A 12,793-nucleotide genomic window follows, 5' to 3' on the forward strand; every position below is an offset into this window, starting at 1 on the left:
CTACCAGTAGGAGTAAGATGCGCTGCACTTGCATACCAAAGATGTAACTTGTTATTCCATGATTCCCCTCACACACAGTTTTGGGATTGAGTGGGTTTTCCGTGGGTTTTCCCCATTGCGCACATCCTCTATTCGCGTGCCATTGTCCAACCTCCAATTCCGACAAAACAGGTTACAAACACTGCGTAATCGTATCATTCTCGTGAACTGGTCGGTAAGTAAAGATTGTTGGTGGTGGTCCCAATAGAAGTTTTTGTTTCGGTTGTTGTTTACAAGGAAAAATAAGCTTAAACCCCTCGAGGAGGGCTGTGGCCTTCTTGGGCTTGGCCCCCTGCTGGGGGAGGGGGTAGCCTGAATACCAGTCGTTGTTACGGGTTCCCTTGTTTGGGGAACAACGGCCAGGTAGGCCTACTAGACTAAGGGAGCTGGGGTAGTTTTACCTAACTGTTGGCGGCACAGGAACCTGAAAAAAAATCCTAGGTACTGCTGTATATAAAAAAACATATAGTTTTTTTTTATATATAGTACCTAGGGTACTGGGGTCCAAAAATTTTGTTTGTCAGGTCCCTGTGGTTGGCGGCAAGCTTTTACAATCGGATCGGTGTGAAAATGATGGTGAAACTAAACCACAGACATTGGCGTCCCTAGGGGGGGTTAGGTAGTTCGAACAAATCCCCTTTTTTGAATCTTCAAACGTCGACGAACGTCAGCACATGGTCTGCATCTGCTAAATTAGCAAAATAATAATCGATTCATGCAAAGTAAATGGGAACCAGTCTACCTGTCGGCCTCAGATTGCACCAGAGCGCGCCTGCTTGCAAGAAATTTTCAAAAATTTTCTGGGGAGGACCCCCAGACCCCTCTATTCCTAAAAACGAACCCCCCTAAAAATATCCTGCTGAGGACGCCCATGACAGACAGGTTACTTAGACGGATTCTGGACATGGTACATACGGGGTGGTGAAATGTGCCATGAAAAATATTCTGGTGACATTTCGAAGGTTCTTCTAGACTTTTGGCAATATGGCTAATATAGTCTAGATTCACCCGACACGTATTAACCATCATCTTATTGTCTTGTAACAAGCCCCTGTGAATGAGATGATGTACTTGTTCCCAAGTTTGTCAAGATTCTAAGACCCTGCATGCTCTCTGGTAGGCAATTAGCCTTCAATACTACGTAAGATCCACTCCTGTACTGTAGTACTTTACTATACTTCGATCAAACATTTTCAGACTATGAGCAGCGGTACTAGTAGTCAAGGTGTGAATAGAAGTCATGTTAAGACGAAAAAGAAGAAAAAAGCAACAAAAGAGGCATCTCCTGCATCAGCAGTGATTACAGATCAATCATTGGACATGTCTCATTTGGTAACAGCTCTACAAACTGCAAAAATACAAGAAAGACGTTTGAAAATTGTTAACTCTCGACTCGCGGATGAGCTAGATGAAAAAGAACAGACATTGATTGATAATGAACAGCAAATCCATACGTATAGATACCATGTACAGTATCTTCAAGAACTATTACGTGAGAATAATCTCCCATTTACAGTAGAGGTTAATAGAACTTTAATGCCTGGTGTTTCTGAAGAAATAGCTCATCAACTAAGAACAGAAAATGCGACATTGAAATATGAACTCAATTATTCGAAATGTGATTATTATGATATGCAGGAAATTGTTGAGGTGAGTTTGAACAATGAAGCATTTGACTTTTTTTCTGAAGTTTTCCACAAAAATAAATTATTAGGGAAAAGTACATTATCATAGGGTGCAGTTGTATGTCTGAAAAAGTGATGAGGAAAACTTTAGACTAACATTACTTTATTTCCAACATTCCAGGCAAATCGATCTCTTTACAAGGAACTGGAAGCAAAGAATAATTCAATTACTGAATTAGAAGATAAAATAAAACATCTGGAAACTGTGCAAACTGCTGGCAGTTGTAAAGAAGTTTATGCTCTTCAAGAAGAACTGAAAAAGCACATTGAGAAAGAGACATTACAAGAGATAATATGTAACAGTCTTTACTATGAAACGGAAGGATTCAAACAAAGTTTGCTGAAAGCTGAAGAAGAAATTCAAAAATATATGATGGGTACTGAAATCGATGGGAAAATCAATGGTGATAAGGTAAAATCTTTAAGATTTTGATGTGATTTTGTCCTCCGCCTTAATTTTGAGAACGTTATTTGATAAACGACATCAATATATATTTGTCTTCAAGGTAATAGCAACTAGCCCAGAGGAAAAAAAGGAAACTCTTGCATTGAGGGCAAAATTTAAGGAGGTTAGTTTTTGTTGTGTGAAATTTCATATCCAGAAAGCTTGAAATTCAGAAAAGATCTTTGAAATGACAATGACGCATTTTAGGTAGTGGAATTAAACAAGAAATGGCAAACTTATAACAATGAACAACAGGCTGTTATGAAAACACTGAAATCGAGGGTTGAGGATCTGGAGAAAATTATTAAAACAACTGCCACCAAAGGAGAGGCAGAGCGAGGAAAAGAAGTAATTGAAAAATTTATCAAAGTTCATACAAATGAACTTGATAGAATTCAGCATGAAAAAGCACAGGTAACAGCTCTCTAATGTTCGTATGTAATTTTCAACAAATCCAATTTCTATATTCTGTTTGTATATGTATATTGGTTATTTATTAAGTTATTTACGTTTTTATTAGTAACTACCAGTATGGTTATTTTTAGGCAGAAAACGAACTGAAAAAATCCAAGTTAGATCTAATGGAGGCCAAAAAGTGTATTGAAACTGAGAAGTTGTTGAAAGAAGCATTAGAAAAAGAACTTCATAATTTAAAAGCTGCAAAGGTACCTTAAACAGTTACATTTACCTGTATTTTTATGCGGTGTTTTAGCTCTAAACTATGAATGTATTCTACAGGTGGATGTATTGTCTGAAAATACAGCTCAAACAGAAATGACAAATTTGAGATCAAAGTATAAAGAGGTAAAATAAATTGTGTATTTGTTTGATTACTACTAGTGACTTAACCCTCCGAATGAATACTCATTACAAGTGCAAAAATCCATTGCTGTAGAATCAACTCTGTGGAAAGATTTTCAAGGCATTCAAAAATATGTTATTTTTATTATAAAGGTTGTTGAAGTGAACAAGAAATGGCAGATCTATGGTAATGCTAATGATAGTAAGATGAATGCAATGCAAAAGCGTATTTTGGAGCTGGAAAAGCAACTGGAAGAGCGAGATGTAAATAGCGATTTACCTGAAAAATCTGATGTTGAACATGCTGGTAGTTTGTCAGAGATAAATGTTATTAAATCAAAACTTAAAGAGGTGGGAGATGATTGTGCATATGATTTTGACATGTGTATTCTATAGTTTTATAGTATTTTATATTGTTTGATATCATATTGATAGAGTATGGCACAAAATGTCAAATGGCAAGTGTACAATAATGATCTACAGACGAAGATGAAAGATTCAGCCACTCGAATGAAAGAACTTGAGGCAATCATTGAGAGCACAGTTCAAACTGGACAAGATGCTGAGGCAACTAGACAATTACTCGAACTTAACAAGAATGAATTGTTAAGAGTTCAGGAGGAGAATAATGCAGTAAGATTTTACAACTATATTCTTATCTTAGTCCTTGTAAAATCCCTTTGAAGATATTTTTAGAACACAACTTTCCAAAATTTTCAGTTTTCAACACGAATGAATGCATATAATGAAGTGCTGGAGAAACTGCGAATGACTGAGAGGCAATTATCTGAATCTGAAAGAGCTAAAGAACAGTTTCATACCTATGGCATTGAATTGAAGCAAGAGAAGTGTAAAAATGCTGAATTTATTAAAAAATTAGACCGAATGAGAAGCGACATTAAGCAGTTGCAAGCAGACAAGCGTACATTAAAAAAACAAAATCAAGAATTGCAGATTAAATTATCTCAACTTGGTATGTTCTGTTTTGATGATAAGGTTATAGAATTTGTGTCATAATGAAACCATGCATTTATGATCTATTAATCGATAAACTAGGTCCTGCACAAGCTGAAGCTTCCATTCATCCAGAGCTTAAATCACAGTACGAATCGCATATAAATCATCTACAATCCGAATTGTATTCAGCTGAGCAGCGTATGAAATCAATGGAAAATTCACAGACCTTTGTCAAACCTTCTGTTGGGGTAAATAACCTTTAAGCTTCTATTTACATACAAGACTTTATTTGTTGATGTGTACTGGTATATGAATTTATTGGATTGAATTTTTATTTTTCTCAGGGCGGCTTGGAAAAGTTGAAAAGAGAATGGTCAACTTATACACAGTACCGGCAGCGTTCAATTAGTTCAGCCAGTTCCCTGTCATCTCTGCAGCAGGTAATTAATACCAGTCACTAGGGATCTAGGGACACCACGCGCCTACATGGTGACACGCTTGACAATCTGACAATTTCAATATTCACATTAACATTTATTCACATTAAAACTTTCGACAAGTTGCATATAATTCAATATTGAACAACAATGCTACTGGTCGGCCATCTTGATTCTGATTGGACCAGTTTTCAATTGCAATGTCTTCAAAACTTCCCAACAATTCCGTTCACGGATGAACACATTTGCTAAAAATGTTTTTTTCGTTACTTTCCAGCTTTGAGACACTATTCATAATTCTTAATGTGAGATAACTTGTTATTGTGTAATTGCAGGTACCTGTATATGTTCGATCGGCTTCCCAAACTCCAGTGTCACCAGACAGTCAACTAAAATCACCAAATAGTCCGCCTTTTGACCCACCAACTGGTGTATGTGTCACCCCTATGGAAAAGTGTCCATATTGCAGACAGAACTTCAAGATTACAGAAATGGACGAGCACAATAAAGGCTGTCATGAGAAAATGAAGAAATGAGTATGCGCATACTGGGTGGCACCTGGTTTTTGCTTCGATTGAGGCCATTCTGCATGCAATCTAGATCCATGTGGGTTGAAAACTTGAATGGGTGAATGCAACTACTCTTGCAGTTCTTGGATTGATGCATACCGGTATTGCTATACCTGAAGGATCCTTTCGACCTTCATACTGTAGATTGGTATTGAAGTTAGGTTCCCAAGTTTGATTCTGCTTTAACAAGAATCAAGTAGAATTAAACTGTAGGAGTAACTATGTACAGTCAACCCCCGATATACCGCCCTCCCATATACCACCATCCCCGCCTACCGTCAGTTTTTCTCAATGTACAGACCCCCGATATACCGCCATACTCTCTATACCGCCAAAATCGTTCAGCACCGATGTTGGCGGTATATCGGGGGTTGACTGTATTTGTAAACAGGTGATAGATAGATCATGTATATACTTAAAAACAGTGCGAATCAAAGACTGATTTAAAGAAAATTTGTAATTAATGACAATTCAACTGATTATTTATTTCATACCTCATGGAGCATTAATGCATTTACATGTATCAATATATCACTTTTAGATTAAGGTTATTATTGAAAGAACTCTGTGGATTTGTATACACAATCTATTATATCAGGAGTAGAAAACTAGCACATGTTTATCATTGACAATTCCTGCATATTAGCCTTTCATTTGTTCATACAACTTGGGCACGTAATCATCAAATTCTGCCCAGTAGAAATTTCCTGCAACCAATTTCAAGTCATGCTTTTTGGCGAATTCTCTTGCTTTCCAACTAGCCCGACCATTTGCAGAGCGATTTGTGAGCTTACTCATCCCAGCAAATGTTTGCTTTGCTTTTTGCTCATAGATAAGGAAAACATAACGATGGAGACCTAGAATTTTATAAACAATATAAAACATGATGATGAATTTTACAAATTCATCCATTATTAGAAATTGAATATGACTTAATCGGTTTTGATACCTGTCCCTTTAGGAGGTCCTGATCCAATGTATTCAGACATGATTTCTCCATTAGTGACATCACTACCTGGTATGTTCGCTACACACCAGTGATGCCACTCCCCAAATTTCGGATTTTGTTTTGAAGGAGCATCAGGATCTAACATATATAAGAATGATCTATGATCATGTACCGATATCGATAGAAAGACTGGATCATTATTCATTGAACATAGCTTGACTTCAATGAATTATATTTATTTACCATGCATCAGCAGACTGTAGTATGTTCCTTCCTTAGCCGTCCATTCAACTGTTGGGACATGCTGTACCTGAAAGAAATTTACCAAACAAATTCTCAATTGTACCAGGTTATAATATTAGTATTATAATCTAATATTATTAATTAAGTTGAAATGATCGTAACAATACCTGAGTAGGTGTAAGGACAACACCAGGACTCACTGACAGACCACCATTGTAGGTTACCTTTACCAATGAATAGAATGCAGCACCTTAACATTTTGTACAGATAATATGGAGAAAAAAGGTGCGTTATTTATTCACTTCTCACAAATCATGTATATACGTGTATATAGAAACAGATTTGATATTTTGAGGTCAACGACTTGCAGAAAATAGTTTGAAGTGGGTTTTCGTTTTATTGCCTTTCCTTTTTGTTCTCGTGATTTATGTTAAGAAAATAAAGGACAAACTTAAACGTCTTTTTTATGGAGAGAAATTGTGTTTCTCATGACCAGTGCAAAACGGAGAGGATGGGACAGTGATTATTTTTCCATAGTATGTGGAGAGCACAGAAAGGCATTCGGAAGTAGGAATTTTTCCACTCTAACCATTTCAATGGTATACCTGGGAATATACAATATCTACATAACAACAGAAAAATAAACTTTTCTTGATGAAATATAACAAAGTTATGCATACACTTTTTACAATATATCAATTATTGGAGGAATCTATTTACATCTCGGCCTATTTTGATGAATTTAGCTAACTTTTAAGGCAGCCGATGGAATTGCTGCCATCTGTCTTTGGAACCAATAACTAATGCAACGGCAAATATTTCTCCGTAGCGCAAGTCTGATAAGATGACATGTTGCGGTTTCGGTAAAAATCTGAATAAATTTACTCTAAAAAACAGTAGCTGTTATTGAAATTAATACCTTAGCTATCGCAGGAGGGGCTTCGTCCAAAACATCTTTTACAACACCGTGCTTTGCGAATTCAGACGCCATGTTTCCGATGAGAGTGGCGGCATATTTGAACCGCTTTTAAAATCACAATAACACTACATAACTTGTTGGTCGTTTTCCTTTTTATTTTTGATCACCCACATAAAATGCACAGGGGCTCGTCGTTGAAGTTTGAGGTGTATTTTAAGGGGCTGATCCAGTGAAATTATTACTCAGATCTGCCTGGCGAAACGCATAGGTTTGGGGATCTTCGGGAGAACTTCCCCAAGAAAACATTGAAAAATAATTCGTTTTCTTTGTATCTAAGGCATTCTGGACCTGTCAGATTAGGTACGGAATATGTTAGTCATATTTTTCTGACTATGCTGGCGACTAACAGTGGAATATAGGCCCCTGTACCAGGTTGTACCGGGTAATGATCCACCGGCCTGATTTGCACGCATGGCAGCATCACAACGAGCCCTTGTGGTTAAAAAATTAGCTTTAAGAATATTCAACTAGATTTTGAGCCACCTTCTCAATTTATGTTCACATCCTCAAATTCAAGATTTTATTTAAAATTTGTCAAAAAGAATTCTTATCTGGTACTGCATCGTCATCGAGATTTTGATCATGTCATCGCCACAATTACAATTTTCGTGCAATGTTTCAGCACGGTTTTGGAGCTTGTTCTAATTTGACTAGAAACGGGATTCGAGGATAATCGAGACTAATCAGTAGTTTTTCCGTACTCATTATAAGAAGCTACTCCACCCTCAACATCATCAACATGGACGAGTCGTGTGTGGGATGCTGATAAATCAGATGCTGCAGTTGCAGTCACATTCTCGGCGACAAATCCGATACACATATCAAAGGCTAGTCGCGGAGAGGTAAGGTTTTATGCAATACTATTTCAATGTTATCAATATATGTATATATATTGCGGTACTGAGTTTACATTAAAACTGGATGTATATTTATCTTGAGTATTGAGAGACGACGGGCGGAACGATTAGATTTATATACAAAATATATGTATATTTCATGTACATATGGAATAATGAGTGATGGCAATGACAAATAAGATATGCAAACACACGTATTCAGGGGCGGATTTAGTACACGAACCCCTGGGCTGCCTTTTCCAATGAGGTTGCCCTTTTTTCCAAGACAAAGATCGTTAAACCAGCAAATTTGTCACGCACTCTTCATCGGGAATTGGATGTACGCATTTCCCCAAAAATATCTGGGACCTCGATGACATGGCTGCTTCATCTGAAAAGGCCTTTTCTTGTCTTCTGGATATGCCTTCCAAATTTCCTCGATCCGCCCCTGGTATTCGCCGTCATCTTCCACATTATTAAGAAATTCAAAAAGCAACTATATTTCCGACAAGATTTAAATCTTAAATTTTTATATATATATATATATATATATATATATATATATATATATATATATATATATATATATATTTATGTATATATATATATATATATATATATATATATATATATATATATATATATATATATATATATATATATATATATATATATATATATATATATATATATATATATATATATATATATATATATATATATATATATATATATATATATATATATATATATATATATATATATATATATATACATATATATATTTATGTGTATATACATATACATTTTAAAGCAATTTTCTTGAAATTCTGCGGATTCTAACCGCGCATAGTTAGGACGTTTACACATGCACGAATGATGAGCACGCTAGAGAAAATCATGCGAAGTCATAATTTCCATTAATGCGTCTCTGCGGTTATCGCCTCACAGACGGCCATTTATAGCGTGCTGTAACTCGATTTAAATATGCATTGCATCCGCTAATGTCGAATATTCTAGGCAACCATGATGTTCAATCATTACAATCCATATCTCTGATACCAGACTTGTAGTGATCTGAAAGACCAATGCCTAATACATATATAATCAAAGAGACCAAGATTCCTTCATAATGGCTATCATACAACATCGGTCAACAACGATGCATTTGAAATCGCAATCAGTGCTGATGTATTATCATAACTTTTTTTAAGGTATATTAGTGACATCCAATGGAAATGGCCAGATGAGTTATATCGTGATCCAAATCTGTAGTAATTTGAGCAATGGAATCTGATGCTGAAACGGCATTGTTGGCTAGTTCGGATGGGCGAAAAGGGTCCACGAGTGGTAAACCAAATGATGGAAAAAGAACGGAGTCAGATAGCCGGAGATCGAGTCGACGGTTGAGCGGGAAACCACCATTACAGCGTGTTGATGAAGTCGAGCAACAATCTACAGATGGTGAACGTCGCAGATCAGGATGCCCGGATTATTTCGGCGTTAAATCCTATCTGCACTTCTTCTACGATCCATCTGTTATCAAAGATCCTTCAATCTACGAGGACGACGATGGATTCCCGTTCCTGAACCCTCGTCCACGTCGAGCAAGATGTCGGTCTATTTGGTGGAAGATATTTGTGTGGATCGGGGCTAATTTGTTGGTGTTCGGGATCCTTGGAATACTGATCAGTTATCTGTTACCTAGGCGACCGACAGAAATGCTGAAAGGTGATAAGTACGAAGTCCTCGATACGTCAGCGATACGTTTTAATCACAACTTAGATTTATGTAAATTGGTCAGCCTAATCGTATTCTGCGTTGGAGGCCTCACCCTCATCATATCTTTGCTATTTCCCAGTTTATTATATCATTATTGTGATGAATCTTCGAAAAAAGATGATGGGTTTAAAGTAGGCTTACTGAACGAAGAACCGGCGCCTATGAGCCCAATAGAAATGACTGTACCAGCCACATCGAAACTGCAAAATGTTCAGCCCCAGCGGAAATCAGAGGAAGCTATTATAACACAAGAGGGGACCGTCAACTTCAAAGATTAATGTACTGGACATAAATTCACCATCAAAATTCTGCATCATCAACATTGAATAAATCAATACATCAATACTGATTATTTAGGCTTTGGTCGATTACTTGAACTATGCGGGATTGTTCTGAAATGATGTTGCGGTCGTCCCGGGATACGACTTGCATTCAAGCCGCTACCATTGTCCGTATGGCGGGAACATATCTTTATTTTGTAAAACTAAATTTAAGGTGTAGTCTATTTTTGTATTGTATTTATAATATGTAAATTAGACCGATTATGACCGAAATGGCCGGAATTCGGTTTGAAAATATATATTCAGTTTGAATCAACATCAATTCCACTCACTGTATAGAAATATATGGAGTGGAATTAATTAGTTGTTAATCGGTCTTACTATCAATGTCTAATAAACTTGTTTCCTGGTAGACCAGCAAAATTTTAAAAATTGTTAATAAAAGTAAGATACATGTATATATGATGTTATGCGTGCTTTCTTCTCTGGTGCCATGAGAAAATCTCCGCTTGTAATTTAAAACTCACAACAAATTTTAAAAGGAATTTTATTGCTCAAGAATTAAAAACCAAAGACACAACATTTTGGACTCTCTCAAGCCATTTTTCGGACCGTGTGTATAAAATAACTAAAACATGGGGTAGGGGAAAACGAGTTAATTGAGTAAATTGGGTAATTGAGTGAGTACGTATATCTACGGTAGCGGTTTATGAGGAAGTAAATTAAGCCTCTTAAATTTTTTAGTGGGTTTTTAAACTTATAATATATTATCTTCGTCGGAGTGTTGTGACTCGTATCCCACTTATATCCATGAAGAATACAGAAACTTTCGAATGAATGGAACCAGCTGCTACTACCATGCAATCCAATTGTCTCATCGATTGTGACAACGACCCTGGACTCGCTCACTTTTTGGTTGAAAGGAACGCAATACGGTCAAAGCGTTTGCCTGGCGTAAATACGGATATACTCCTACGTCCATTACGCATCAAAGGCACCCACACGGTAATGAGCCATCACCCCGGGATCAAGTTGTCTGTCTCAGAAATCTGCTTTCGTTACCATAACAACAACTGAATCGCTGGTGGCTGAGAAGAAAGCAAATTAAAACCAGAGTACACATCCATACAATTAGTCCGGTTGTTCCCTTATTTTCTGTGCATTTTTGCGAACTATTTTTGCGTACCCATCATTCCACCAAATAAAGAAATAAATAAAGAAATTGTATCATGAAGTAGAAAATCTTTTGATTCTTTACTTCGTCATTATTGCAAGAAAACGTGAAATAGTGAATTTCGCCATTTATATATACCATTCACTTGCTTTTACCTCTGAAAAGACACTCTTGTATGCAATAATTGTGTCTAGACTACAAAAACATTTTTTTATTTGTGGACAAACAGACAGCACGTATATATCACTTCTCGATGTTCTGATTAGTTAGAGCGCGTTTCTTGAAATACCACGTCCTGCATCCTTAACGGAGGAATCGTTACCAAGACAACACATCCTCCAGGCGTTGATGACCATGATGTAAATGCATTGCATTCACCCATGGACTCGAATCTTCGTTTCAGAGTCCATGATTCACCTTTCTACAAAGACCTTCTACAAATCAGTCGCCGTATATATGCATAAGATAATTAACCCGTCACAAACAAGTGCGACTCAAGACAATGAACCCGGTAATTTGAGCTTACGTACATTAGAATCAAGGAAATAACAACCATGTGCCGGAACAACAGGTGGTGATAGGAAAAGCAATTTTTTGTTCAGATATATTTATCTTGGGGTCAGTCTGATTACTCCAAGGCCAGATAATATTAATTAATAAAATTCAGTATTCATAGACCTTATATTCATAATATAAGCCTGATAGAGACGTAGAAATCATGCTTTTGAGAAACCGGAGAGAAAGCTGTGTCAATCATTTTCTACCAAATTCTTAATTCCCATAATAAATACTTCAAAAATATCTCTTTAATTAACGTCACATTTTGTTAGTTTGCAATTGTTTTGCAATACAGCTTTAAGTTGTTGACAGGAGGTGGGTGTCGATTAAGGATTTTTACCGAATGGATTTTTACCTACATTCGGTGGATATACGCGTTGTTGTCATATTGGACCGGGTCCCTGTTCGGACAAAGGATCCAGTTGCCAAATACAGAACGTGTGCCAAATACAGATCAGTGCCTTTGTTATATCCGACGCTTTAGAATCGCGCAGATGTCTCTTGGAGACAAGAGACAAATTCTCAAAAGCCACACGCTTAGTAACAAGACCCTCATTATATCGGAATTTGTGTCACGATGTACGAAACATGAATTTCAATAGGCATTGCCTCCATTTAGAATCTATAGAAAGACAATGTCAAGGATATAGGAAATCGAGTATTTATATATCACTACATACCCGTGATAATATCAGATTTCCATTCAGGACCCGGATTCTATCATAATTTATCAATACTGGCTCGACTGAAATATACTTCTATTCAATTTCTAAAAAAAATTGAGAGATCAATGGATCAGCAGCAGTAGCAAAGAAACACACTCGATTACTCCCTGGCCTCCATGGTTGTTTTACTGCGCAAGTTGAATCGTAATAATCATAAAGCAACTGCATCTAAAAGAATTTCAGATACGATCTACAGGACTGTACCACTGTGCAGTACTAGGGGTGATCTGATGGATGTTACACGACTGCCATCTATATGCGACTGAGAGCGTTCTTCCACACGTAGAGAAACCTCCAGTGAAAACAACATTCAGGAACATTCTGAGTGTAAAT

General features: G+C 36.7%; 3 protein-coding genes across 3 annotated transcripts; 2 read left to right on the plus strand and 1 right to left on the minus strand.

Annotated features, from left to right (window-relative positions):
• Positions 1 to 111: 111 nt before the first annotated feature.
• Positions 112 to 6,794, plus strand: LOC141899560 (uncharacterized). Its single transcript, XM_074785934.1, has 13 exons — positions 112 to 214; positions 1,237 to 1,689; positions 1,846 to 2,136; positions 2,231 to 2,293; positions 2,377 to 2,583; positions 2,715 to 2,834; positions 2,908 to 2,973; positions 3,124 to 3,321; positions 3,406 to 3,603; positions 3,691 to 3,943; positions 4,027 to 4,175; positions 4,272 to 4,367; positions 4,700 to 6,794. Exons 2-13 carry the CDS (start codon positions 1,240 to 1,242, stop codon positions 4,898 to 4,900), a joined length of 2,292 nt encoding a protein of 763 aa, XP_074642035.1. The 5' UTR covers positions 112 to 214; positions 1,237 to 1,239; the 3' UTR covers positions 4,901 to 6,794.
• Positions 5,576 to 7,125, minus strand: LOC141899561 (protein D2-like). The gene is made up of 5 exons (XM_074785935.1): positions 7,045 to 7,125; positions 6,293 to 6,349; positions 6,126 to 6,192; positions 5,883 to 6,020; positions 5,576 to 5,790 (listed from the first exon to the last, which is right to left on the minus strand). The coding sequence occupies exons 1-5, from the start codon at positions 7,114 to 7,116 to the stop codon at positions 5,576 to 5,578; spliced, it is 549 nt and encodes a 182-aa protein (XP_074642036.1). The 5' UTR covers positions 7,117 to 7,125.
• Positions 7,126 to 7,593: 468 nt separating this feature from the next.
• LOC141900324 (neurensin-1-like) lies at positions 7,594 to 10,411 on the plus strand. Its single transcript, XM_074787157.1, has 2 exons — positions 7,594 to 7,946; positions 9,155 to 10,411. The coding sequence occupies exon 2, from the start codon at positions 9,227 to 9,229 to the stop codon at positions 9,998 to 10,000; it is 774 nt and encodes a 257-aa protein (XP_074643258.1). The 5' UTR covers positions 7,594 to 7,946; positions 9,155 to 9,226; the 3' UTR covers positions 10,001 to 10,411.
• Positions 10,412 to 12,793: the final 2,382 nt, after the last annotated feature.

This window comes from Tubulanus polymorphus, chromosome 2, assembly GCF_964204645.1.
Source record: "Tubulanus polymorphus chromosome 2, tnTubPoly1.2, whole genome shotgun sequence".
Taxonomy (NCBI): domain Eukaryota; kingdom Metazoa; phylum Nemertea; class Palaeonemertea; order Tubulaniformes; family Tubulanidae; genus Tubulanus; species Tubulanus polymorphus.